Below are 27,907 nucleotides of genomic sequence, written 5' to 3'. Positions count from 1 at the left end.
AGGGTCACAACGCCCAGCCAACCAAGAGCCCAGCCAACCAAGGCTGGGGATGGGGTCCCAAGAGCCCAGCCAACTTTGAAGCAGGGCCTGACCTGCCCCAAAGGCATTTTCTCCTCTGAATTCTCCAGCCCAGACCGCCTGGGGAATGTAAAGAATCCTCTCTCCACTCCCTGCCTCCTCCTGTCTGAAGCCTTCTAAGTGCTGAGTTTTTTCCTCTCGAAACAGCAGTAGCATGAGACAGGAATGCAACATTAGGTCCCCACTGGCCCCCTCTCCCCCGGCACGCCTGCCAAGCTGATAGATGAGTGGAAAAGATGACAATCACGACCACCCCCACCCCTTCTGGGACCGGCAGGCCTCCCTTCTGTGATGGAAGAAGTCTGGGTAACAGAGGCACCACAGCCAGGATCAGCCTCAGAGGAGGCAACCGAGGCAGGGTGGACAGGCTGGAAAACCAGGCGGGCGCACAGCTGCTACCGTGAGGCTGCAGCGAGCTCTCCTGATCAAAGCTGTGTTGCATGGGGGCAGCAACCACAGGTCCCAAGCACAACCGCAGCTCATTCTGTGGAGGTGGAATGGTCATGGGCTGGCCAAGAGAAATGAACCCATACAGAGGTGCAGCAGTTGGGTGAGAAACCAAAAATTCCTGCGATTCTTAACTCTGCCCATGGCCGTGACCTTGGGTCAGGCTTACCCTTGTGTAGGTAGATTCGTCAGGGGATGGAGAAGTCAGAGCTGGGCACTCTGCTGGCATCCACTAAATGTCTGTTGAACTGAATAGCCGAAGAAGGGCATGAGGTTACATCTACCCAACATGTGTACAAATTTGGGTTAAACGTATGGAGAAAATGACTGGAGTGACTCGGTGGCTATAGCTTTTGTGCTGAGTGAGATTTGCCACCAAACACAGCTGTCCACTCACTGAGCTGTTGTTCGAGCACAGAAGTGGCATATGCTCAACTCTGGGCCTGCAGCATAATGTCTGACATAAACGGGGTATACAATAAATGTCTACTGGAAAAAAAAATCAATGAATGATTTCAGAGACAGAAAATAGATGGTGGCTGCCGCGGGCTAGTGAGAGTGGGGGGCAGTCATTCTTTAATGGGAACAGAGTTTCAGTCTTGCAAGATGAGTTCTGGAGGTGTGGATTAGCTTGACTTAATCATTCCACAATGTACACACGTATCAAAACATCTTGTTATACATCATAAATATACACAATTTTTCATTTGTCAATTAAAAAGTAGTAATTTTTAAAAAGAGTTCTCGAGATGGATGATGGTGATGTTTGCACAAAAATGTGAATGTACTGAATGCCACCAGACTATACACATAAACATGATTAAGATGGAAAATTTTATGTTGTGTGTATTTTGCCACAATTAAAAATAAAACTTAAAAAAAATCAATGAGTGATTAATTAAAAATGGAAAGAAATGGCCAAGGTTAACCAAGGAATGAATGACATCATACAATCTTAGATTTAAAATGGGTGCAAACTCTCTGCAGCTCTTCTATCAAGAGGTGCAATCTCTTTCCTCACACATTGAATCTGGCCCAGCTTGTGCCTTGATTTGACCAGCAGAACAGAGCAGAAGTGATACTATGCAATTGCCCAGCCTAAGCTTTAAAAGAGTCCTCGTAGGCTTCCATTCCTGCACACGGATCTCTCCACCTCTGTGTGAAGAAGTCCAGGCTGGCTTGCTGGAGACATGTGGCCCAGCTAACAGCCAGCACCAACCAGACACGTGAGCAAGGTTCTCAGAGCACCCGGCTCCCATCAGGCGATCAGATGACACATAAGTGATCCCAGGCAAGGCCAACGGAAGAACAGTCCAGCTGAGCCCTGCTCCGATCATTGACCCACACAATCATGAGCACAGAAAATGCTGCTTCAAGCCATTAAGTTTGTTATGCATCTATAGAGAACTGATAGAGTGAGGAAGGCATCAGTTGAGAGGTAACAAGAAATGGGGTCCAAGTCTCCCTCCAGTCCTGCAATTGGAGATTAGGGGGTCCTACCTTCACTAAAGCCACCTCCTGTTTGTGGCTCTCCAATGAAGATCTTATAAGCCTTTAAGTCCTAAGAAGAGTTTGGCAAATCTCTTCAAGCAGGATGGCAGGGCACTCCAGGGTTAAGACAAAGGAGGAATGAGTGATGGGCTTTTTAAAACTCGGCACTGCCTAGAGAAGAAGGAGGAAGGGACAGCTCCCTTGCTCTCTGAGATACCCTCTATTTTGCCCCTAGACATTTCTAATAGTAAACTATAGTAAGTCTGACCTCAAGAGATCAAACAGGAAGGTGAGGACACAGAGTGAGCCCAACAGTTTGTGAAACAAACTGGAACTCTAATCTAACAGGAATATGAAATGAAACTGCCAACTCTGAGCTATGAAGACTACACTTTACTAAAAGGATGCAATTTCTGATGGGTGACACATATTAACCAGATTTTAGCAAGCTTCCTCAATTTACACTGGTTCCTAAGTGACCAGATATGCTGGCATCTGTGGACAATGAGCCTCTCAGCACAAGTGTGATTCAAGTGGACTGTACTTGCTCTCTTTTTTCTCGAGATCTTCGCCAGGCACCTGTTTCCCACTCTGGCCCCAGCAGCTGTGCTTGTATCAGTGGCCACTCCAGGAGCTGCACCACCTTGTCCCAGAATGTCATTTATGCCAAGTTAATAAAAGATGAAATGTCCTGTCCCACAAATAGCTGATTCAGGAACATTTAACAAGGTAAATTCTTAAGAGAACAGATGTTCTCGTGGGGAACATGATGAGCTTAGGTCTTAGGACACTTTAACTATTTTTTACTTTCCTTTGCCTTTATCACTATGATATCTTCAAATATAGACCCAGTCCAGGAAAATCTGCACTGCTTTCTGGGTCACCATACCCAAGGCTGCTCATTTCCAACACACAGAGAATCTATCTGGCTATTACCACTAGATATCATCTATAGGATTAGTACTTCTCACAATTACCCATTTTGGGAGCCCACAGAAGAGGAATATTGAGGGCCCTGGCTAAGAATCAATGTAATGATGCACTTTTTACCCACTTATGACTTCCTTTGCAATGTCAGTAGACACAGGATCCAGTGTTGGATTTAGAAGCTATTCCAATTGCAGGTGGCTCCTTAACATCTTGTGCTCTCTCCCAAGACAGTGCTGGTCACCCCTGCAACCCGTACCCGATCCCTAGGGAGACTACATTAATGCCATGCCTTCCCCAAAACCACCTCTTAACTCTAACACTCATCTCAATTGTCCCACGCTCCCACGCCCTGAGGCCAGCTTGCTTCACCCAGGGCAATCGGCAATAGCTTACTAAATACTGTCTGTGTGCCAAGAACAGTGTCAGCTGTCCTTGTGTCCATCTGAACCCTTGGGCAATATTTCATTTTAAGACAGAGTCGCCAACATGAGGGCCTCTCAGGGTCCTTCATGGACCACTCTGGCCCACCCTCCTCATAGGCCTCCTGCTGGGATGAGGGCTCTGATCAGCAATGATGTGGACAAGTGAAAAACCAAAAAACAAGTGCCTTGAGGTATCAGTATTTAAAAACCCTGATCTGCCCAGCAGTCCGAGCCCTATTCCAGGCTCACCGCCATCTCTGTCTGTAACACACTCTCATGACGTAAAGAACCCTCCAACACACATCACCAAATGTTCCAGAATTCAGAAAATCTTGGTCTTTTATTTCTGTCCCTTGGGTTAAAGACATCTGTCTTTTAGTCATTTTGCTTATGAATGTACTTCTACTGGGGCAACTTAGGAGATGGGGAAAATGAATTAAAATCAGTGAAGCTTGATGCTCTTAAGCAACTCTGGTGATGATGATAATGATGAAGAAGAAGAATGACTGGGAGACAGAATTAGTGATCCACGTTGGGATGAATTAGCTAAATGGATGTCTATGTCTATCAATCAGCTCGTCACCTCCCATTTGCTCAAAGCTTTGTCTTACGGGGCATCTCCCATCAAGGTGCTAAGTGCTGGGAACCAGAGGTATGAGCAGAGACAGGGCCCCCAAGAGGGCTGGCCCCCTTAACCAAGCTGGCCGGGAGTCCTACACAATGGGCATCATGGGGCGTCATTGGACCCTGGCAGAAAGCACTACTACTTTGAACTCACTATCACCAAACCACACACAATAGTTTCCTAATTCCTCACCATGCTCCTCCCATCCCCTCCTTTTCTACCAACAATGGACACATCCCCTGCAGCCTGGCAGTCAGGGGGCTGTCTTCTGAGTCCATCAAATGCTGAAAGAAAAATATACAACTACTCAGTTCTTTTTAAAAGAACAAATAGATCTAAATTTAATCCAACTTACCCTTGTTTCCCAGGAGAAAGGGGCAGAGTGCTCATCTTGCCAAGTTAGATCCTGAAATAAAAAATCGAGAATAAGTCTGAAATTCAAACCCAGACATACCATGCAAATATCCACTCAGGACCGTGGGGGAACCAAAACTTAGGAATAATCCCAACTCCTGGCTCTAAACAAGCCTGATGCTTTGACACTCTCAATAAAATGCGCTGACCGTCTTGATCAGATTGCTCCCTCATCTTTCCTGCTGAGGCTGCCAGACACTCCCCTCCCCAGCCAAACAGACAACAGGGAATGCCGGTGAGGCCCCCCAATGGACTCAGACAGATGAGATGAGTAGGAGTGGATTAGGGCTTGATGGTCTCAGCAGAATCAGGCACAGACTCAGCCCTGAACAATGATCAGCTGTGTGGCCGTGGGAAGATGACTTAGCCTTTTTGAGCCTCAGTTTTCTCATTTGTAAAAGCAAAATGATACTTCCCTTGCAGGGCTGTTGTAAGGATTAAATGAGGTAATCTGGGAAAAGAATGCCAAGCCATAATCTGCCAGTCAATGCCAATACAGGAGCTCCCCTCCTCCCCAACAGGCCTACCAGAGAGCTCGAGGGCATGGATCAGCAGAATCAATGAAGAAAAACGCCAATGTAATCCATGTGACTAATTATAACAAGAACTCTGAAATCACTCCCCACCCCCACCAAACAGAACAGGACAGAAAGAGCCCTATAGAACAATCACTACGAATTTGACCTTGGATCCAGTATGTTTTGCTCACTGGCCTGCACAAATGACTTGGGGAAGCCACCTTTCCTTATATCCCACCCTCTACCCGCAGTTATTCCTGTGCTAGCAAATGTCTCATCTGTGTCCAGCTTCGATTGGGTAACTTTTGTTTGTTGGTTGGTTTGTTTTAAGAGATGGGGTCCCAGTATGTTGGCCAGGCTGGACGCAAACTCCTGGGCTCAAGGGATGCTCCTGCCTTGGGTGTCCAGAGCAGCTGGGACTACAGGTGTGCACCATGTCTGACTGCTTCTACTGGGAGCATATTTTCAGAATGAAAAATCAGGACACATTGGGTGATACAGGCTAAAATGGGATAAAATATTTTAAACGGAGATCATATCCATATCTCCCCAAAACTCCAGGTGATTTATGTCCTTCCGTAAGTATCCCTGGATAACTGTCTTCTTCCCATCCATAGGTACACCGACTCTGCGCCCCTAAGTCAAGGGTCTGGCTTCCCTCTCCTCTACAGGGCAAACCAGTTCTGCCCACAGACCCTCTTCTTTCAGCTTTTGACAGAGCCTCCGCCACCCCAGCTTAGCCTCAGACACTGGGGGCAAATGCCAGGGCCCACGCAGGGGGAGTGCCTCACCAACACATAAGTGTACACATTCAGCCTTCCAGACCCCGAGTGTGCGTTCTCTGTGCAGATGCCTCCTAACATGAACGGCCAGTGGGAGGTCAGTCTTTGAACTCGAATAACGAAGGCATGCCAGGGTCTGGGCAGCTGAAGGCCTATTCCCAAGAAGCGGGGACAGGGAAGAAAGTGTGTGATGACTCCCCAGCACAGCCCAAGCACGGCCAACCCTAGATGACAGGGGCAACAGAGCAGGGCCTTTGTCCGCTTCTCTATCCCAAGTGCCCGGAAGACTCAGCGACTGCCCGTAGCGGACGCTCACTCACTCTTTGAGAATATGTGAATAAACAAACTCTGCACAAGCCCGGATCCTTTCACAGGTTGATTTTCCCCCACAATCACCCGCTCCCAACACTCACACTCCCCCAAGACTTCCCAATGTGGGGGCACAGGCTCTTCACAGCTCTTGGCCCCAGGAGGAAGAGCCGGCCATCAACAGGGTAGAGATCTGGTTCTGTGTCCTGATGGCTGTGCTGTGTGCCTTGGCTCTGTGCAGTAGAGGCTGGTACATTTGTGGCACAAATACTTCACATATGCTGGGGATAAAGAGCAAGGAAAACCCAGAGAGGAGACTGTCAAAAGGCCAGAATCCAGGTCTTTATTTTCCCAGGAGAGCATATAAAAGGACTAAATATATTTATATCAGGAAAAAAACACCACTAACAAAGATACTAGGTATAAATATTAAGAATTACAAAAGTGACGGAAAAGCCCTACAAACTGGGTTAAGCTGCATTAAAGTGTATCAAACAGTCAGTTCTGAGAACCACATAGTGTGTGCAACTAATGACCATGTGCGCAGTAAGATGACCCCCATCCTCAGAGTGTTACAGTCACTGTCCTGTAATGGTATTTGCTTATGATCCTGACTTCTGAACTGATTGGTATGCAGTGCCTCATGGCTGTCAAGCAAAACCTTTAAAAATGAGAGGAACCACTGCCTTTTTGTTTGGAATTTCAGTTAAACTCAAGTCACTTCCCAATGCACAAGCTTCATTCCTCCAAAAATGGAAATGGATGCCTGGAGGAATGTGAGTTACCAAGGCTTTGTGATTAGATGTCTCCTAGCAGAGGCAGAGGGCCAGCCTTCAGCTCTAGGGGGCTCCTTGTCCACGTCTCTGTGTGCATGCTAGGGGTACAGTTGAGCTAAATAACCAAAGTCCCTAAAATCCTCAGAACCCTCTGAGTTCCGTTTAGAAGCAATCAAACCAAGAAGGGCTTTGTTTTCACATGGGAAAAATAAAAGAGGCCGATGGAATGTAAGTATCATTTATTCTAGTTAATCATTCATTAACTCTTCGTGAATAAATGATCTCTGCACAAGCCTGGATATTTTCACAGGTTGATTTTCCTCCCCAGCCTCCACACCCCACACTCACACACCCCCTAAGGCTTCACCGGCTCTTCACAGCTCTTAGTTCCAGGAGGAAGAGCCAGCCATCCACAGGGTAGAGTAGAGATCCAGCTTTGGATCTTTGGAAAAAGGTAAATGGAAATCAACTGGCAAAGGTGCTCCTTCCATCCAGAATCAGACAGGCCGCCGGCCACCCAAATGGAAAGAGGAAGTGCATGAACACCTGCGGGGCAGGCAGAGGGCTGGACCACTGACTGGCCAGGGTGGGGCATGATGGAGCTGGACTCCCCTGTTACTCGATATGATTCTAAATATTAATTATATACCTTAAGTCCCTTTGAAATCTGCAAAGATTAAAATAATAAGGCTTTTGGCTTTGGAAGGTGGCTCAGTACAACACTCTGAGGAACGAAGACTTAGCCCAGAGCTTGGGGACAGTCAACTCTCCAGTGACTGCAACCCATATTAGCTGAAATTCCAAGGGGGTCGCAGGAGGAGAAAGGGTCACACTGTGATTTCTCCCCTACTTAGTGTCGAGTCAATAGTCTTTTGTTTGCTCCAGCAAGAAATGAAGTCAAGGGGCAGATTCCTTGGGTTTCTGTAATTCTGAGCTCATAAAAAACAATAAAGTGCTTAACAAAAATAAACATGCCAAACAAAAATGTGATGGAAGCTCTGATGTCAGCCGTGGACTGCACGCTCTAGCCACAAAAAAGCACTGGCGGCAAGAACAGGCTCCCTGGGCTGTTGGATGCAAATGGAATCAGAATTGCAAAGTGGTGGCACCCACTCACACGCATACAATGCTGTCCTTTCTTCTACTCCCATGGTGACCAGCCTGCAACCAAAATGAGGCCAGGCACATGCTTTTGGACCAATCACATATGCTTTTTCTAGGACTGCTTGGAAGGCTTTCCCACCCCCCTCTCTGGCGCCTAGGATCTGAAATCATCTAAGTGCCAAAACACATCTGCTACTTAGGCCACACGACAAGAGAGTGGGCTTCATTGTTGGCCAGGACTTATCCTCAGAGTCAAATTCCGTAAGAGGCATCCATACCAAATGGGCAGCACTGAATCTCTCCAGAAACAATGACTTCTTTGGAGTGCAGGACAGAAAGATGCCCCAGGTCACCAAATCCCAGAGCAGAAAGCTAAAAAGCAGGGGGGAAGCTATAGAAAGCCACCAGAAACACAGAGCACTTGGCAATTATCAGAGGCCAGCGCTACATGTAAGAGGCTCTGCCAGTCCCCACGCAGCTCCAAGGACTCCGGGATAAACACACACACAAACAATCTTTTTCCCTAACATCCCAGAGACCTTGAGTATTTGCTCTTCTCTGGGAAATGTTCATTCAATTCAGTGTGTACCTCCTAAATCCTAAATGAAACAGAATTAAAAATAATAACATATATTTTTTGCCCATAGTGCTGGAATACATGTTTGCATCATATCGCCAGCGTTTACTTCTTTACTTGTTGATAAAAAAATGGATACTGGAGGGCTTAAGAACTCTGTGGTTCCTAGACACTTTTATTTTTGGAGGCTGCAAGGCTGCAACCAGAGGTGTGTTGGAGCAGGCCTGCACCAACTAACAAGAGCTGATTGTAAAATTTTGAGGAATTTCTTGAACCTGTTGTTAAATATCTTGTTTAACTGCTGTGATTAAAAAGGTGAATTATATAAACTTGCAATTAAATCCATTGTATTAAAAATAAAGGTAATATACTTCACACCCACAAGGATGGCTACTATCAAAAAGCAGATACTGGCAACTATTGGTAGGATGTGGAGGCACTGGAACCCTTGTGCACTCTTGGTGGGAATGTAAATGATGCAGCCATTATATAAAATGGTTCGGCAGTTCCTCAAAAAATTACACATACAATTACCATTTGTTCTAGCAATTTCATTCCTAGGTATACACCCGAAAGAACTGGAAGCAGGGGCTCAGAGATCCTTATACCCCAATGTTTATAGCTGTGCCATTCACAATAGCCAAAAGATGAAAGCAACCAGGTATCCACTAACAGATGAATGCATAAACAAAATGTGGTCTATCCATCCAATGGAATATTATTCAGTCTTAAAAAGGAAGGAAATTCTGATACATGCTTCAACATGGATGAACCTTGAAGACATTATGCTTAGTGAACTAAGCCAGACACAAGGATAAAAATCATGTGATTCCACTTATATAAGGTACCTAGAGTAGGCAAAATCATAGAGACAGAAAGTAGAATAGAGGTTATCAGAGACTGAGGCCAGGAAATGGGGAGTTATTGTTTAATATATACAGAGTTTCATTGTTTAAAGGATATAGTTTCATTTTAAATAATACACGAGTTCTGGAAATGGATGGTGGTGATGATTGCGCAACATTGCGACTGTACTAAATGCCTCAGACTATACACAGAAAAGTGGTTAAAACGGTAAATTTTATGTTGTATGTATTTTACCACAATAAAAAGTCATGGAAAGACATGGAGGAACCTCAAATGAATATTATTAAGTGGAAGAAGCCAATCTAAAAAGGCTACATATTGTATGATTCCAGCTATATGATATTCTGGAAAAGGCAAAACTACAGAGACAGTAAAAAGATCAGTGGCTGCCAGAGCCTGGGGGGCGGGAGGCATGAGCAGGTGGCACACAGAGGATTTCTGTTAAGGCAATGGATCCCCTCTGTATGATACCATCATGGCGTATACCTCCAAGAGCGACCCCTAGTGTAAACCAGAGACTTCGGTTGACAATGATAAAAACAATGCAGGTTCACTGATTGTAATCAGTGCACCACTCTGGTTTAGGATGTTGGTGGTGGGAAAGGCTGTGTGCATATGCACGTCTGTGTGTACATTTTGGGAAAGGTCTGTGTGGGAACTCTCTGTACTTTCCGCTCAATTTTGCTGGAACCTAAAACTACTGTAAAAACTGAATTTTTTTAAAGTGTGCCCCCCCCCCAAAAAAAAGTAATAAACACTAGAAACTCATCATTTCAATACAGTTACTATTATCCATGGTCTTAAGGTTGTTTGCATCCATTGTATGTGTAAGGTGGAAATACCACATAGCGCGGTGCCCAGATATGCATCCCGTGAGTCACGCCGACAGCGTGCAACGGGCCATGGTGGAGTATCTGGTCATGGCAACCGGCAAATGCTAGAAGTCAGGGCTAGTTCGCCTCACTCCCCCAGAGCCGGCTCCAGCATACCACAGGCTACAACCATAACAAACATCCTGATATTCATTACATTCTGCAAGTGTTTCTGGTGTGTGGATGGATAGCGCCTGCAGAGGGAGCTGTCCAGCATGGGGGCTCCCTTAGGGCCTCCACAAGCTGTTCCAGGAAAAACAGCTAGGCGGGGAGTGAGGGGCTTTCTGGGGTGATTCTAAAACAGCATCAGGATCTTGGAACACGGCAACACGCGTACTGATGCCAGAAATGGTCATCGTCTTCCTGAAGTCCATAAATAAGGAGAGTTTCTGGTTGACACCTGTGGCATCTTGGCTTGAAGGTAAGAAATGTAAACTGAGAAATTCTATAAGCTAGAGAAATAAGGCTTAGAGAGCAGAGCATGTGAGCAGGACAGAAAGTCCCATAGGTTGCAGAGTGTGTCACCCTGTAGTGATGGCAGGTGGCCTGGCCCTCTTGGTTCATCCAGGGTGGAACACGCTGTTCCTGGTGAGCTGTGTCGTGCCCATCACTCCCTCAGAGATGCCAGAGCCTGTCCTGTGGATCAACTGTAAGGTTTAATTACCGAGTGACAACACTGGTTGTTGTCACTGATAATGACAGCACCCTGGACATGTTGACCAACTGAGGGCCTCCCAACCACAGCTCCATGCACAACTGTGCTTCTGCTATAGTTATTTCTATATTTATTTCTCCACAAATAAATATATTATAGGAGTGAGGTAATCACACTCCTTGGCATTTACCCAGATGAACTGAAGACTTAGGTCCACACAAAAAACCTACACACAGATGTTTTACTCATAATTGCCAAAACTTAGAAGCAACCAAGATGTGTTTCAGTTATTGGATAAGTAAACTGTGATACATCCAGACAATGGAACATTATTTAGCAAGAAAAAGAAATGAGCTACCAAGCCATACAAAGACATGGAAGTACCTTAAATGAGTATCACTAAGTGAAAGAAGCCAATCTCAAAAGGCTGCATACTGTATGAATCCAACCATATTACATTCTGGAAAAGGCAAAACCATGGAGACAGTTAAAATATCGTTGGTTGCCAGGGGTTGGGGGGATGGAAGGATAAGTAAGTGGAACACAGAGAATTTTTAGGGCAGTGAAACTCCTCTGTGTGATATTATAGTGGTGGGTACATGTCATTATTCATTTGTCAAGATCCATACAGTGGACAACCCAAGAGTGAACCCTAAACTATGGACTTTGGGTGGTAACGACGTGTCCATGTACGTTCATCAGCTGTCACAAATGCACCACTGTAGCGTGGATGCTGACAGTAGGGGAGCCAGAGAGGCAATGAGAACTTTGTACTTTCTGCTCAATTTTGCTGTGAATCTAAAACTGCTCTAAAAAATTAAGTCTATTCAAAACGAGGAGAGTAAGGAAGAATGATTAAAATATGTTCCTTTTTTAACCAACTGCTTATTTTTAGCAAGCATTGTTTACATATTTATGGAATCCATGCTTTTCCCTTTGACTTGTAATATTTTTAACTCTGCTGAGATAAGGGGGTTTCCATAACTGGAAATACAACACTGCAGTTGCAAAGACAGAAAAACAGTCCTGATTTAACCACGGGGCATGTTTTCCACCATGAATACGAATCCAGAAACTCAAGCCTCCATAGATTACAGCAAAACAAAAACTCAGCACGAGCATGGTAATGGGAACAGGATACAGAGTAGGTGGAGGAAATGCTAAAGAAATGAGCAAAATATGACAGGAAGTCTAAACAAATAGGTCTCATCTTCCTTCATTTATTCAGAAGAAGAAGAAGAAGAAATAGATATTTTCTCCAGTACTATGGGAATCCCTTGCTTAGAGTGTAAAAGTGACTCTTATCAATTAAAAGATGACTCCACACCTGTCGCCATGCTTCCTGCCCTCCCTCCCCGCATGTCTGTGACCAAGTCACTTCATTTCTTTGCTAAACCTGTTCCCTGGCTGCCACTGGGCCACCCTCCCACAGGAGCCAGCAGGCAGAGGTGCCTGGGGAGGAGAGGCCTAAGCTGCTGCCTGAGCTCCCAGGGCAGCAGGCCACGTGCTACTCAGGGCAGAGAACCCACAACATAAAAGGGAAGCTCACAGAACAGGCCCGACTGCCCTCTCCTCTCAGCCCGTGGAACTGGAATTGAAGCAGGGCCATCTCAACTCCTGCCCAGGGCCCCAGGTAGAGGGACTCAGAAAACCCTGCCATCCTTTCTAAAACATCCATGGATACAGCAGGCACAAGGTGGGAATCATAATTCAAACATCCACCTTCCTTAAAAAATGAGTCCAAAATGCTGAGAAAGCAACTCCCTAATTTTCTTTTTCTTTATTTTTATTTTTATTTTATTTTTTTAATGTCAGATTTCAAAAAGAAAAGGCCAGTCTACTAAAGGGAAAGGGGATGAGGCAACTTCACGTGTCATTGGTCCTGCATTGAGAGGCCACACAGCAGCCAAACTCAAATCTAACAAAGATGTAAGGCTCAAGAAAGTTCTGAAGCGATTGATTCTATCAGCTGTTTTATAATGCTGCTTCTGCCTGGTTTGAAACTTTTAACAATAATGTACAGGTAAAAACTTTTGTAATAAATTGGTTTATTTTAGAAAGCAAACCTCTAGGCTGGCCAGCACACAGGCCCCTAGGTTTGCAGAAAGGTCTTTTGCAGATAGTCCTAATGACACAGAGCGGGTGTAGCAGCTCAGCAGTTTGCTAAACATAGGTACCCATAGCCGCCTCTAGCCTAAGGACTAAGAAGCCACAGGCAATGCAGCAGACATAGGGAGGCAAAAACAGCTTCAGAAAAGGAAGCTAAGGCCAAGAGGAATAAGAGAGCAACAGCAAGTCCTCAGGTTCCTGTAGGAGGAGCAGAGATGAAGGCACTAGAGGGACACGGCAGTGGATCATGCCAAGCTGTTGAAGAGGGGACAGAGCTGTCTGGCTCCGGGGTCTTTAAAAATCCACGTTCCACAACATGTGAAACCCCGATTAGGGATATTGAAACACCCTTCTTGCCCAGCTCCACCGTATGGAGAGAGGGAAGAGGCAAGTAGGTCCACGCGAACAAGACGCACCAGCTGCCAAAGCTCCCCAGTCATCTGCTTAGGGCCCATCTGGAGCCAAGAATGTATCACAGAACGCAGAACCCTGTAACTCTCACCATGTACTCAGATCTCGCTAGATCAGTGACAAGAAGATTGGGGGCAGGAGCAGAGAGGAACACATTCCTAACAATTCAGAGGTGTGTGGGGTTTTCTCCTTGCAGATAACAGGAAACAGCAGAAGCAAACAGGGTGATCCCTCTAAAATAAAAACTTTTCCCCTCCCAAACTAAGCCATTCCCGAAACCCTACTGCTGGAGGAAGAACGTGGCAATCAAGCAGCGTGGGTGAAAGACTGTCAAAAGCATCCATTTGCAAACCTGCCTTAATGTTCTTACCAAAATACTGGACCCAAAGTGCACGGCCCCAGTGTCTGGGCCTGCTCCAAGCCAGGCCAGCGAGTTGGAAAGAAACTCTGTGAGCCATTGGTTCTGCCACCAGACTTCACAGAGAGGCAACCTACCCCTTAAGAGGGGCGGCACCTTGCTGCTGGCATGGCCAGGACAAGAATCCAGGACATGGGGCTCCACAGGCTCCTCTCCTTTTGCTGGTTGCGAAGCGTTCTTCCAGCAGCAGCTCCAGATTCTCCACAAAATGGGGTTGGGTGGCTGTGGGAAGGGGCTGGGGCCTAGATTGAAGCTATACTTCCGTGCTTTTTTACTGAGATCATATGTTCACACGTGGGGATTTTTAAAGGAGTTGGTAAAGATTATGGGACGATGAAGTACCCTAAGCTAAAATGCCTTGTCTCTAATACAACGGGCCTTGAGAAATATTTGCTCTGTTGATTTCCAAGGAAGCAAGAACCTAAAGACTGATAGGTCCCTTCACGGCTTCAATACTCAAAGGCAGCAGCCTCCTTCCCTGAGGAGAACCAGGTTAAGTCATCAAGGCAAGGGGCCATCTGGGCCTCAGGCCAAGGGATGAGGATGAAAACACACACACAGATGCCACACCTGTCAGATGCACACGGAACTTCAGTGAGTGAACTGAGCCCCTGACCACATTCAAAACCACCAAGATCTGTGATCAGCATCATATAATCAATTTCTATTTGTTCCTGCAATACACAAGAAATGTCTAGAAGATGATCACCACATTTGGAGGCTGTATTTGCATGCTCTGACTTAAAACGTTGCTATGTGAGATAGAAAAACATTACTGGCAATGGGGGAGAGGATACCATTCAAAGAAATAGGCAGTGTCCTTCAGGGCAGCGGAAAGGGCTGTGGAGGCCCCAGGACCACATCAGAAGACTGATCAAGTGGGAAGAGACATTGGGCCCCACTCTATCTAGTTTACAGTCCTTTAGGACAAACTTGGGGTCACCTATTTGGGGGTACCTCTGTTCAGCAGCCTATCCTGTCCTTATCCATCATCCCTGTGCCCAGGAGCTGGCCCTCCTCCATGAATGATCTCCTGGGGACAACAATGAGACAACTGACTCCACTTTGGTGCCAACCTCTGGCGCAGTCCAGGGGAATTTAAATTCCCTACTGCTATTAACCTACACAGCCACTGCAGGCAAAAATGTACCCTGGGCCACGTTCCTATGTACCTCTGTTAAAATTCAGGGTCTATCTGCCCCTCTGCTGTCTGAGCTGAGGCTGGTCAGAGGCATTTCAGAACATGCTCTCAGCTGGTTTTGCAAAGCTGAGATTCAATTCTCCTGAGTTGCTCCTGGAAGGACATGCAGGCACCACAGCATGGCACAGTTCCACTTGCTTTTAAATCACATTGAGTTTACAAATTCAGAAACAGCTCAGTCTGGCACCAGATGAGGCATGAGAATAAAAAATTAACTTGGCCACATTCTTCCTCGTCAGTAATACTGGGCTCTTCTATGACATGGGCTTTTTCATCATGAGTAGGCGTGTAGATATTCTTAGCTGGACACCAAGCTAAGGGAAAATGACAGTCACTCTCCAACATTTGTAAGTACTTAGAAGTTTACTTCCTGTCATATTTATTCGTGACTCTTCCAAAGGAGTGCTGCCTGCTTTTTCATCCCCCAAATCTGGGCGCAAACACTGCACACAAGTCTTTATAAATACGCATATTTTCCCACTGAAAATGTTTCAGCTCTAGGAATACATTTTAAAACCTATATTTTCCCCTCCCCAGTTTACCACACCCTTGTTTTTCCTGGCAAAGCGATCAGAATTTGAAGTCCAGTAGAGAATTTCCTTTTGATTCCATCAGAATAAAGAAACACTGGCAGCATCCTTCAGTCATTTCACTTTTCCCTCACATTAAAGTGGGTTTATGACCATGAACACTTCGTATTAATAAATGTCTCAGCACACCCAAGCCTGAAAATCTGATCTAAACCTCCTTAACTTGAATTCCATCCACAATCCACAACTTCCTCGGAAAAAAAACTCTCCCAGCTTCTCCTTCCTCTAGCCCAAGAAACAGCCTTAACAGCGAGCGATTTCATTCTTACACTCTTTGCTCAGCTTGACTTTGCTCCTCACTGCAAAAGTTGAGTTTGAAACGCCAAAGAGTCACAGTGCAAATTCTAATGGCACCAAATAGGCTTCGGTTAAACACATTTCTAAGAAAAAGAAGACCAAGTTTCTGAACCCTACAGAAGATTCAGGCGTTTGTGACTAAGTGTGGGTCATCCCTGAGCTTTTTCTGGAACAGATTCAGCGTTTCTACCTTCACAAATGACGGCCCCTCTAGCAGTCTGGACAGTGTCTAGATCTGAGACCTAAACATGCCCTGTTATGTGGCCAAGACTTACTGGAGCTCATTTAAACTTATCGTCCCTTAGTTTTTGGGTGGAAAACAGGGCCACCATGCTCACCCTTAAAACATACGCTGGGCATTGTGCTCACTTGGAAAACATCTTAGGGTGATGGATGGGTTTCCCTCCTTATCTTGGAAGACACCTTTTCTTTCTTGTTACCTGGCTTGGCAATTTTACTTTCCCCATACATCTCATCACAAGTATTCATGTTAGTATATATCATTTGCTCAGTCCCTTCACGGGCAGGCACGGGGTGGGCGTTATTACCCCTGTTTTACACAGTGGAAACTGAGGCTCTAAGAAGTTAATTCACCTACCGCCATACAGATAGTAAGTAGCAGAGCTGGATTAAAACCCAGGCTTGTCTGGTTTAAAATTGCTTGTTGTTTCCACTTTGGTCAGCCTCGCTTACGACAGCTCCGGGAGAAGTCTCTGGAGTCCGTGCGAGCCGGCGGATCAGGTCTAGATGGAGGTTCTTTAACGACCCCACCTCTCGGCGATCTCTTAACCAACTCCCCCAGCGGAGCCCCCACCCCCCGAACTTCGGCTCTGGGGCTCCCCTCCCACCCACTGCCATTCCTGCCTTTTCTTTTCCAGCCCCTACCAGCTGGGGCGGCCTCACGCCGGCAGGTGCCCACCGGGCCGGGGCGCCTCGGGGCGCCGGGCGGGGAAGAGGGTCCGCGGCCAGGCCCGCACCTACCTCGTCCCCGAAGCGCACCACCTTCTGACCCGTGGGCCCGCGCAAGCCGGGGAAGCGCGTGAGCTCCTCCGAGTCCCCGGGGTCTCGGGGCGCCGGGGCGCGCGGCCCCACCAGGCACCGGTCGATGATCTCGTCCTGCTGCGCGGGCGGCAGCCGCGCCCACTCGGGCCCGTACTTCTCGCGGATCTTCTCCTTGTCCTGCATGATCTTCCTGGCCATGGGGCTCAGCGACGAGAAGTAAGTGAAGCGCTTTCGCTCCCGGTCGTCCAGAGGCCGGTTCCCGCTCATGACCGCCGAGCGCGAGGCCGCGATCGCCGCCGCCATGGACGCCATGCCCGGCCTGCCCGCCGCTCCCGGCCCGCGCCCCGCCCCTCGCTGTGCCCGCCCCCGCCCCGCCCCGCGCCGCCCGGAGCCCCGCCCCCTCCGGGAACCCCGCCCTGCACCGCCGCGTACCCGGGTCTCCAAGCCAACCCAGCTCCCCAAGCCCCGGGACCCCGGCCCTCCGCGGCCCCCTCCCCGGGAGCTCCTCCCTCCGGGCCCCTCCCCCTGCCACCCCCTCGCGGACCCCAACGAGTCCCCCTTTACGCCTCCATAGTGGATTACCGCGGTGCCCGCAGGTTTCGGGCTCCCCTTACCCGGCTCAGGTGGTAGCCGGCGTGTCCCTGAGCCCGCGCCCGGCGCTCTGAGAGGGTGGCCGTGGTTAATTCCCGGTAGTGACCGCCATAGCGCCACGTGGCCGCTGCTTGACAAAGGAAACTTTTTTCAACCTCCAGTGAGCCTAAGAAAGCCCCAGCATTTCAGGCCAAGCCGCTGGCTGCCTGGCTTCTGTTTTTACTCCTTTCCTTCTGTCCCTTTCTGGGACGAGCCACACCTTCTCTGCTTTCTCTGGGCCCGTCCAGGACGCTGGGCCCGGGGCCTGGCGCGGTGAGCTGCAGATAGCCGGGGGCGCAGGGCAGCCCGGAGGCCGGAGGGCGACCTGGAAGGCTGGACCCGTGCGGGGCGTCTGGTGCTCAAGGAAAGTCAGCTCCCGCCGCCCCTCAGGGCCAGGTGGGTGCATGAAGTACCCGGTGGCCCAGGTGCCTTTCCCCAACCCAAGGAGCTCAGAACTCTTGGCAGTTCGACGTTTGCAAACAAACCAAAGAGGAGCAGAAAGTTTTCAGACTGAGGCGACATCCCAACAGGTAGGGGGCCAGGGTTTGTCATTTTGAGGTGTGTCCCAGACAGACCACAAAATTAAAATTATAGCGAGCCCCTACTTCCCCCAACCCCCTCTCTCCATCTGACTGATTTTAACAAGACTAACAGGACTCAGGTGAGAATTGTGTCCACTCGTAAAATAAAAAAACAAAAACCAAAACCAGCATTTCAGCTGTTATCCAGGGTCTTTGCCTGGATAGTTCTGAACACAAAAGTAGAAATAACTTGCAAAGTCCTATTTTAAATGTGAGATGGCCTCATCTTCCGGCCCGGAAATCCTCAGAATATTTTTGGAATGTCATGAATGTGGCAGGCTCTACGGTTAAGGACATTATTATCAACAATGTTCACAACATAATATATTGAAGCAGGGAAAGGCAAGAACCACCAAATATAGTCTCCACAGTAAGTGGCGGATTATTTATGAGACCGGAAGTTTAAGGACAGTTTTTTGGAGTGTGATCTTCTGTTTGAGTTGATGCTAGAGAAGCTCAATACACTGACCTGAATCCCACTGATTTCTCTCCTCTAATCCTTGTTTAATAATATAGGTAATGTTTAAAGATATATTATTGAAATTAATTAACATCCCCAGGCTTGCTTTGATATTCACATAAGAAGCTGTCCGTACCCTTAGAAACTTGGTCTCATGCTGTTTTCAAAGCAGTTGTGGAAATAATTGTTGCCTTCAAAAAAAAAAAAAAAAACCACAACCCCATGAGGTGTTTTGGGTCTGGCAATAATTGATAGTCAAAGAAGTTTTCAAGATAATAAAAGCGTGAGATAATTCAGGGACTTTGGCCAAAGTATGTAAAGTCCATGATCTGGATGATAAGGGGCTAACTGAAAGAAAAATTCTTCCAGATTATAAGAAGAAACTCAGGGGAATTAAAATATGGCTCTAACAGATGACTTGGCTGAAATTAGAAACTTTTTTTTTTTTTTTACATATATCTTTATCTACTCCTGGAGGGAATAAAAATAGCCAAACTCCAGCCGGGCACGGTGGCTCACGCCTATAATCCCAGCAGTTTGGGAGGCCGAGGCGGGCGGATCATGAGGTCAGGAGATCGAGACCACCCTGCCTAACATGGTGAAACCCCATCTCTACTAAAAATACAAAAAGTAGCTGGGCATGGTGGCACGTGCCTGTAATCCCAGCTACTCTGGAGGCTGAGGCAGGAGAATTGCTTGAACCAGGGAGTCGGAGGTTGCAGTGAGCCAAGATCGCGCCACAACACTCTAGCCTGGGCGACAGAGGGAGACTCTGTCTAAAAAAGAAAAAAAGAAAAAAGCCAAACTCCAAATATTTAATTAGGTTACATGGTCTGAATGTTTATATCCCCCCAAAATTCATATGTTGAAATCCTAACTGGTAAGATGATGTGGGGCCTTTGGGAAGATGGTTAGGTCAGGAGGGCAAAGCCCTCATGAATGGGACTGGTGCCACTGTAAGAGACTCAAGGGAGCTCACTTGCCCCATCCACCGTGTGACCTTACAGCAAGAAGGTGCCATCAAAAGGCACAACCTATGAGCCAGGAAGCAGAACCAGACACCGAGTCTGTGGGTGCCCTGATCTCAGACTTCCCAGCTTCCAGGTCTGTGAGAAATAAATTTCTATTGATGATAAGCCACTCAGTTCATAGTATTTTGTTATTGTGGCCCGAATGGACCAAGACTTCAAGTAAAATAGTGCGGGATGGCTGTCATGCTAAGCACCTGTCACAGTCCCTTTGGGACGTGGTACCATAGACTGGGTGACTTCAGCAAAAAACATGTATTTCTTACAGTTCTGGAGGCTGGAAGTCTGACATTAGGATGCCAGTGTGATCAGATTCTGGTAAGAGCCCTCTTTGGGGTTGCAGACTGCCAGCTTCTTGTTATATCCTCACATGGTGGAAAGAGGGATACAGCAAGCTCTCTCATGACTCCCGTAGGGCACAAGTCCCTTTCCTAAAGACTCCATTCTCATGACCTCATCTAGTCCTAAATACTTTCTTCAGGCCTCACCTCCTAATACCATCACATTGGTATTAGGTAGGGTTTCAACATAAGAATTTTGAGGGGACACAAGTGTTTAGTCTGTAACATCTTCTTAGGTAAGAATTTGGATGGAGGCAGCCTAAATTATCTTTCTATGTGAATGTGGTTTAGCCAGTAGACTCTCTCTGTTCACAAAATGAAGAGGCTAACACGTGGTGCCTGACCCACGGAAATGCTTTCAAACCTTGCAGTGGTCCAAAGGGTATCCCTTTAATCATCAGCACTTTACTGAGGCATTTGCTACTTTATGTTAAGCAATATGGGGGGAGATGAAAAGGGTGTGTTAACAGCATTATTTCCGTGGGTGATAAATGATCGGGGTCCCACACAAGATCGGCTCTCCAGGGCCTTGAGCACACTCTGCCGGGTCTGTGTAAGCAACCTCAGGTTTTCATATGTGCTATGGTTTCATATTTGTCTCCTCCAAAACTCATGTTGAAATTAAATCGTCAGTGTGGCAGTATTGAGAGGTGGGGCCCTTAACAACTGATTGGGTTATGAAGGCTCTGCTCTCATGAATGGATTAATCCATCCATGGACCAATACTGGGTTAATGGATTAATGGGTTATCATGGAAGTGGGACTGGTGGGTTTGTTGTTTTTGGCTTTTTTGTTTTGTGTGTGTGCGTGTTTTTTTTTTTTTTTTTTTTTTTTTTTTTTTTTTAGCAGAGTCTCACTCTGTCGCCCAGGCTGGAGTGCAGTGGCGCGATCTCTGCTCACTGCAACCTCCGCCTCCTGTGTTCAAGCGATTCTCCTGCTTCAGCCTCTCCAGTAGCTGGGACTACAGGTATCTGCCACCACGCCTGGCTAATTTTTTGTATTTTTAGTAGAGACAGAGTTTCATCGTGTTAGCCAGGATGGTCTCGATCTCCTGACCTCGTGATCCACCCGCCTTGGGCTCCCAAAGTCTTGAGATTACAGGCGTGAGACACTGCGCCCAGCCAACTGGTGGTTTTATAAGAAGAGCAGAGAAATATGAACAATCATGCGCAGCCCCTTCACCATGGGATGCCCTATACCACCTGGGGACTCTGCAGAGAGTCCTCACCAGCAAGAAAGACCTCGCCAGATGCAGCCACTCAAACTTGGACTTGTCAGCCTCCATAATTGTAAGAAATGAATTCCTTTTCTTTTTATTTTTGTATAAATTCAGGGGGTACAAGTGCAGTTTTGTTACGTGGATATATCACCTAGTGATGACCATCCCCTGAAAAATGTACATTGCACCCATTAAGGAATTTCTCATCACGTACCCCCTCCCACCCTTTTTTTTTTCTTTATAAATTACCTAGTGTCAAGTGTACTATTTTAACCAGAATATGGACTAAGACAACATGGTATTTGTTCCTGGAATGCTTTTCTTAGCAATTAGGGAGGCCGGATATGGTGGCTCATGCTTGTAATCCCAGCACTTTGGGAGGCCAAAGCAGGTGGATCACTTGAACCCAGGAGTTTGAGACCAGTCTGGGAAGCATGACGAAACCCCATCTCTACAAAAAATACAAAAATTAGCCAGGTGTGATGGTGTGCACCTGTAGTCCCAGCTACTTGGGAGGCTGAGGTGGGAGGATCACTTGAACCCGGGGAGGTCAAGGCTGCTGTGAGCCAAAATCACGCCACTGCACTCCAGCCTGAGTGACAGAGCTGTCCCCCACCCAAAAAAAGAAAAAAAATTAGGGAGACATAGCAACAAGTGCTTTAACCGAGTCAAACTGTCTCTGGTGTCCTGAGCTGTGGAGTGCTTCCTGGCAAGTGTCATTTCAGTTATTTTCCTCAGAAATGTTCTTGAGTGACCACTAGAATGCAAACTTTACAATAAGGAGAACCTTATCTGTCTCGTTTACTGTTGTAAACAATAATGCCTTATTCATAGTGAAGGAATTATGAATTATGAAGGAATGAATAAGTATTCCATAATTGGCATCATTAATTCCCTCTCTACAGAAAAGAAAACTGAGGCATCAGCAGAAGAGACTCACCTGAGCTTGTCCCTGACCACCAGTGCACCTCATAGTTTGGGACGGAATTGAGATCACAGAACAGGGTTCCTTTGTCTTTTGTTAAATCTGTAACATTGGATCGATATGTCTAAGGTTAACTATTGGATGTAATAATAATGATATTAAAAACTGACCTTAAGGGCACAATTTATTAAAGTTTCCAAGTCACTTACTTGGAAGTCAAGTCAAATATAGCACTAATTTGTCAGTGTAACAATAGAATACCCAAAGTGATGGCCAACATTCCCATTACACGTCTGACATCTTGGCTAACAGTCATAGCCCTGGAACTCTTCTCCCTAGGCCAGCCCCATTTAAAAAATCCATTAATCCCAGTGCTTTGAGAGGCCAAGGCAGGAATATTGCTTGAGGCCAGGAGTTTGAGACCTGCTAGGACAACATAGTGAGACTCCATCTCTACAAAAATAAAATAAAATAATTAGCCAGGTATGGTGGCACACACCTATAGTCCTAGCTAATTAGGAGACTGAGGCAGGAAGATTGCCTGAGCCTGTGAGTTTGAGGCTACAGTGAGCTACGATCATGTCATTGCACTCTACCCTGGGTGACAAAGCAAGACCCTGTCTCTAAAAAACAAAAAAATTTTATTGAGAGAGAGAGACAGCAAGGCCGGCTGGTCTCGAGGAAGAGAAATAAACCTCTACAAGAAAACTGCCACACCCTGTTTGAGCCCAACCTGTTCACCCTCAAAGACAGAATGATGGTCTTCCCCGTCTGTCTGCACTCCTGGCTGTTCACAGGGCACATCAACAGGGAAATGCTCTCTGTTCTACTCAGGTCTTACTGGTGACTTCCAGTAGAAATTCATGTTATCATTTAAAATAATTAATTCTATATTTGTTTCTTTGGCATTTGTGCTTACCATATTCTCACATTTTATCTGATCTCCCTGCTTAGAAAAGTGAAATTGACATTATTGAGCATCTCCTCTGCAACAGGCACTGTGAAATCACATTAGTCAGATGTTGTCCATTAGTTAGACATTTTTCTATTAGTTAGATGTTTTGTCTATGTTTTAATGAGCACTTGCTATCAAAGAACTAACTTGTGTTTTCTTTCCCAGCTTGGCTTGAAGGAGTACTTTAGGACTCAGAACAACAGGATGAAGACAGCAGCTAAAATAGAACACACCAGCAGAGACATTCAGCTCCTCGAGCTGTGCTTCCGAAGCTCGAGCATGGCAGAGTGGCCTTGTTAAATCAGAGTTCAGGGTGCCACCCTGACAGTTTCTGGTTCTGTAGGTGCCCAGTAGGGACCAAGAATCCTTTTTTTTTTCCTTTTTCTTTTTAATAGAGTCAGAGTCTTGCTGTGTTGCCCACATGGGTCTCAAACTCAAGCAATCCTCCCACCTCGACCTCCCAAAGCACTGGAATTCCAGGCATAAGCCACCGTGCCTGGCCAAGAACATTTTTTTTTTTTTAACAAGTTTCTAAATGATGCTGGTCTACTGGTCCTGGGACCACACTTTGAAATTGGTGGGATAGGGGGCTGGGATCTTTATCCATTCACTCAACTCCCATTCCCCATGGTTGAAAGTTTCCCTGGGGCATCCCTGGGAGGCCTGGGGGCTGACAAGATTCAAACTTTTTGGTGAAAAGCCCCAAGACAGTGAAGTGGGGTGTGCTTGAAGTGGGGCACCGTCATCACCCACCTACCCACCACAGAGGTGGGCTAAAAGGTAAGGTGTGGCTCACAAAAATCTTCTGCTAAATACCTATCTTTGCCTCCATTTCTTCCTCTTTAAGACGGGGGTAACTGTACCAGTGTTCTAGGGTAACATGTACCACCCTTGAATACAGTGTTGCTCCCTGTCATGACTCACGGACAGGTTACCAGACCGGAGCCTCCAGCAATCCAGGAGCACAAACAAGGATGCCTTAAAACAAAACTTGTGTCAGGGTACCCTTCGCTGCCTCAGAGGAAATCAGAATGACCTGGTGGACAACTGTTCATAAGGACAAGAGCCAGCATCACTGCCTTTGAGTCCCAGCCTCCTCAAATCCATTTTCTGCCCTGCACCACCTCATCATATCCCAGATATTGTTAGTGTCGTGTCATTTCATGACTCAGGAGCTGCGGGTGACTTTGGTAAGAGCGGAGCGGTCGCTGTCTCATCTGTCACCTCCTCCCTTCACCTCTGTGCAGCCAACATCCAGGGAGCCTGCCTCTTGCTGTCCTTTTCAAAGCTTTCTGGGTCTCTCCTCTGTGCCTCTGATCCAGTCTTTCATGCTGCCCAGAACACTGTCTCTTTCTCCCATGCCAGTGACATCCATTACTTTCTTCAAGGTCTGGCTCAAAACCCAGCACTCAGCCAGGCACGGTGGCTCACACCTGTAATCCCACCACTTTGGGAGGCCAAAGCAGGCAGATCACGAGGCCAGGAGATTGAGACCATCCTGGCTAACACAGTGAAACCCTGTCCTACTAAAAATACAAAAAGTTAGCCAGGCGTGGTGGCAGGTGCCTGTAGTCCCAGCTACTCGGGAGGCTGAGGCAGGAGAGTGGCATGAACCCTGGAGGCGGAGCTTGCAGTGAGCCAAGATAGCATCACTGCACTCCAGCCTGGGTGACAGAGCAAGACTCTGTCTCAAAAAAAAAAAAAAAAAAAAACTCAGCACTCTTGGGAAATTTCCCCTCCAGGGAGACAAGGTCACACAGGGCACAGAGAACCTTGGTGGGAGGCAGAAGCCCTAGGTTTGTTTATGTCCTGGCTCAGACACTTTGCAGCCTCATAGATGACATTAAACAAGCTCCTTAGCCTGTTATCTTAACTTTGGGCTACCCTAAAAGCAGAGACTATGATATGGACTTGGATATGTGTAGTTAATTTGGGAAGTGATCCAGGGAAGCCAGAATGAGGGGTGGGAAGTAGGAAAAATCAAACAACTATGTGTCATTGAGCCCACTGCTCCTGTGGGCTACTGGAGATCAGTCACACGGGGCACTCTCTGTGAACCGTGTTCAAAGCCCCTCAGAATTGGCCCCCCAAAGAATGGGAGGCTGGGATCTCTATCTGTTGACTCAACTCCTATTCCCTATGGTTGAAGGTTGCCCTGGGGGCACCACTGGGGGCTGACAAGACTCAAAGGCTTTCGAGAAAAGCCCTGAAACAGTGAAATGAGGTGTGCTGGAAGTGGAGCACTGTCACCACCCACCTGCGCACCACAGAGGTGGACTAAGGGTGAAGTATGGCTGACAAAAGTCTTCTGCTAAATACCTGTCTGTGCCTCAGTTTCTTCCTCTTTAAGATGGGGTAACTATCCACATTTTAGGGTAGCATCAAATGACAGGGGTGACATATGCGAAGGCCCCTCCCTCAGCACATGCCAGCCACCCCAGTTCCCTGACTGTGTCCACTCAACACTTACAACTGTTGTGTTCATCCTGTCTACGTGCATGTACGGTCCCTCAGTGTTATCTATGGCTATTTCAGGTCTTTTATCTTAGCTGAAGATAAGGGCAGGTTCTTTCCTTCTTTTTTGTCACCCATCCCAAAGTGCCTACCACACAGCTGAATGCCAAGTAGGTCCTTGGTACAAATGGGTGTCGAGTGAATTTGCTGTCCCAAAACAGTCATCTGTGAGCCTGTTCTCTTCCACGGAGATGCCCTGCAAGGCCATGGAGAAGCCATAGGGCAGTGTCCTAGCCTGCTTCTTACAGCTGAGAGACCAGCTCCAACATTGCGTGAGCCCATGGCCAAACTGCTGGTGAAGTACCATGCTCTGTGGCAAACACATGGCAGCTTGGGGAGGGAAGTCTTCTGACGCCCTGAGCCCTGGCAGGGCAATGGGCAGTAGATCAAGCTGGCCTGCCCTGCGTGGGCCTTCAGCAGGGATGCAGGCGAGGCTCCCAGAAGACGATGACTCAGGCCTGCATCTGTGACTGGTTATTCCAGATGCTGCCCTGCAATGGGACTGTTCTCTGCTCCCCCCACCCCCAACACCAGTACAGCACGGGAATGCATGAGAGTGAGCCTTGGTTTCTTTAGGGGAGTCACTGCGTAATTGGAGAGCAGTGTTCATGGGCAAGACAAAGGAGGGCCGGGGCAAGTAAGGGAAGATGAGAAGATGATGTTCCGAGCTACTCTCGGCATAAAATGTGCTTTGAATATTTTGGATTATTTTTCCAATTGTAGAGAGAGTTTTCCCTGAGACACTGGTTCGTCACCAAGTCAGGTGACGCTGGGTCTGGGGCACTCTGCATCTACAGCCTGGAACACAATCGTCTTCTCTAGGCAAAACCACGTGACTCACATGAGGCTCAAAGCTGGACCCTTCTTGCCGTCTATACCATACTTAGCAAAGACAACAGGCTTAACTGCTCTGTGAAAAATGCTAAACAACTTCTCAAAAACAATAAACATCTTCTACCTACCTGAATGTTTACATTTAGACAGGCCTTTAAGATTATTAGTCTCTATAAAAATATACAGGCATACCTCAGAGATAATTCAAGTTCAGTTCCAGGCCACTGCAATAAAGCAGATATCACAATAAAGCAAGTCACACAAATTTTGTGGTTCCCCAGTGCTTATCAAAGCTGTGTTTGCACTATACTATAGCCTATTAAGTGTGCAATGATATTATGTCTTTAAAAAAAGTACACATGTCATTTTAAAAAGACCTTATTGACAAAAAGTGCTGACAGACACAAAGTGAGCATATGCTCTTGGGGAAAATGGCACCGATAGACTCATTCGATGCAGGGTTGCCGTGAATCTTCAATTTGTAAAAAACACAATACCTGCGAAGCATAATAAAGTGAAATGCAATAAAACAAGGTATACCTGTAAACAACTCTAAAATCAGTTATTTACTCTTTTTTCCCTTCACCTGGAATTCCTACCTGGTTATCTCTAACTACAGTAATCCCATCCTTAAGACCTTGCTCAAATGCCCCCTCCTCCAGGAAGTCCTCATGATCACCTCCACCCAAAAGAGCTCTTCCCTGGAGACAGAGGGAAGGCAGTCACAAAAAAGACAGTTTGTCTCCTTTATAGTTTGACCTCACATAAACTTTGGTGTCCTGGGAAGAATAATGCCAACATTTCCACACTATACATGTGGAAATGGCTTCAAACTCATATAAATCTTTGGTTTAATAACCCTGTATAAATGCAGTTGGAGAGAGGGAGGATGAGGGAGATTTAAAAATAAGAGGCCAACGGAGAGGAGGCTATTAAACTATGTGGCAATGATTTATTGATTGAGAAGTAAAGGGAATTCCTCTCTGTCTTCTTCTAAATGATCGGTTTCCAACTTCTAAACACTCCCAGATGTGGAATGCATGTTTCTTCCTTCCATTCCTCTCTGCAGGCTGCCCTGACATTTGTTAAATTGGCTCCTGGGTCCTGGTTTGCAAATGTTGCCACTTTGAGATCCGTAGATGGTCATCCCTGGCTCCCTTGGGGAGTGTCCTGGAATCCACCAGCTCCATCTGCTCGACAAGAGACTTGAGTTTGTTCTGTTACCTCTTTCATCATTAGCCAAAGCTCCGGGACTTGGTTAAAACTTTAGGCAATTAAAAAGACTGACTTATGGAGATAGTAGTGTTTTCACTATATCGTCCCTGCTTGAATTTATGTTCTTGAATTCCATTAACCTGAAATATATCAAAATACCAAGATGTTATGAAGAATGGGAACAAATATCGAAAAGTGAAAACAGTTGCCTGTGAAGTTTCTGCAAGACGAGAAGTAAGGGAGGACAGCCTTCCCTCTCAGATGGCTCCCCACCTTCGGGTCCATGAAAACCACTGGCCAGAGCCTCGGG

The 27,907-nt window shown here is 46.7% G+C and overlaps 1 protein-coding gene and 1 long non-coding RNA gene across 4 annotated transcripts in view; one reads left to right on the top strand and one right to left on the bottom strand.

Moving 5' to 3' along the window:
• C1H1orf198 (chromosome 1 C1orf198 homolog) overlaps positions 1 to 17,252 on the bottom strand; it is a 31,135-nt gene extending 13,883 nt beyond the window's left edge. Inside the window, exons 1-2 of one of the 2 annotated variants that reach the window (XM_016940703.4) lie at positions 16,875 to 17,252; positions 4,349 to 4,399 (exon numbers count right to left, since the gene is read on the bottom strand). In XM_016940703.4, coding sequence (XP_016796192.1) covers positions 4,349 to 4,399; positions 16,875 to 17,207 — 384 coding nt within the window. In that variant the 5' untranslated portion in view covers positions 17,208 to 17,252. Of the gene's footprint in view, positions 1 to 4,348; positions 4,400 to 16,491 lie in introns of both variants that reach the window. The other variant, XM_016940717.3, reaches the window with a different exon arrangement.
• Positions 17,253 to 17,965: 713 nt separating this feature from the next.
• LOC107970607 (uncharacterized) lies at positions 17,966 to 27,675 on the top strand. Of its 2 annotated transcripts, XR_001713256.2 has the most exons (3): positions 17,966 to 18,055; positions 23,200 to 24,224; positions 27,452 to 27,675. It is a non-coding gene; the product is annotated as an uncharacterized LOC107970607 (long non-coding RNA). The 2 variants fall into 2 exon arrangements; XR_008537511.1 differs by having other exon boundaries at positions 23,200 to 27,675.
• The last annotated feature ends 232 nt before the right edge of the window (positions 27,676 to 27,907 follow it).

The sequence above is a fragment of the Pan troglodytes genome, chromosome 1, assembly GCF_028858775.2.
Source record: "Pan troglodytes isolate AG18354 chromosome 1, NHGRI_mPanTro3-v2.0_pri, whole genome shotgun sequence".
Classification (NCBI taxonomy): domain Eukaryota; kingdom Metazoa; phylum Chordata; class Mammalia; order Primates; family Hominidae; genus Pan; species Pan troglodytes.
This window is presented reverse-complemented; position numbering and strand designations above follow the sequence as displayed.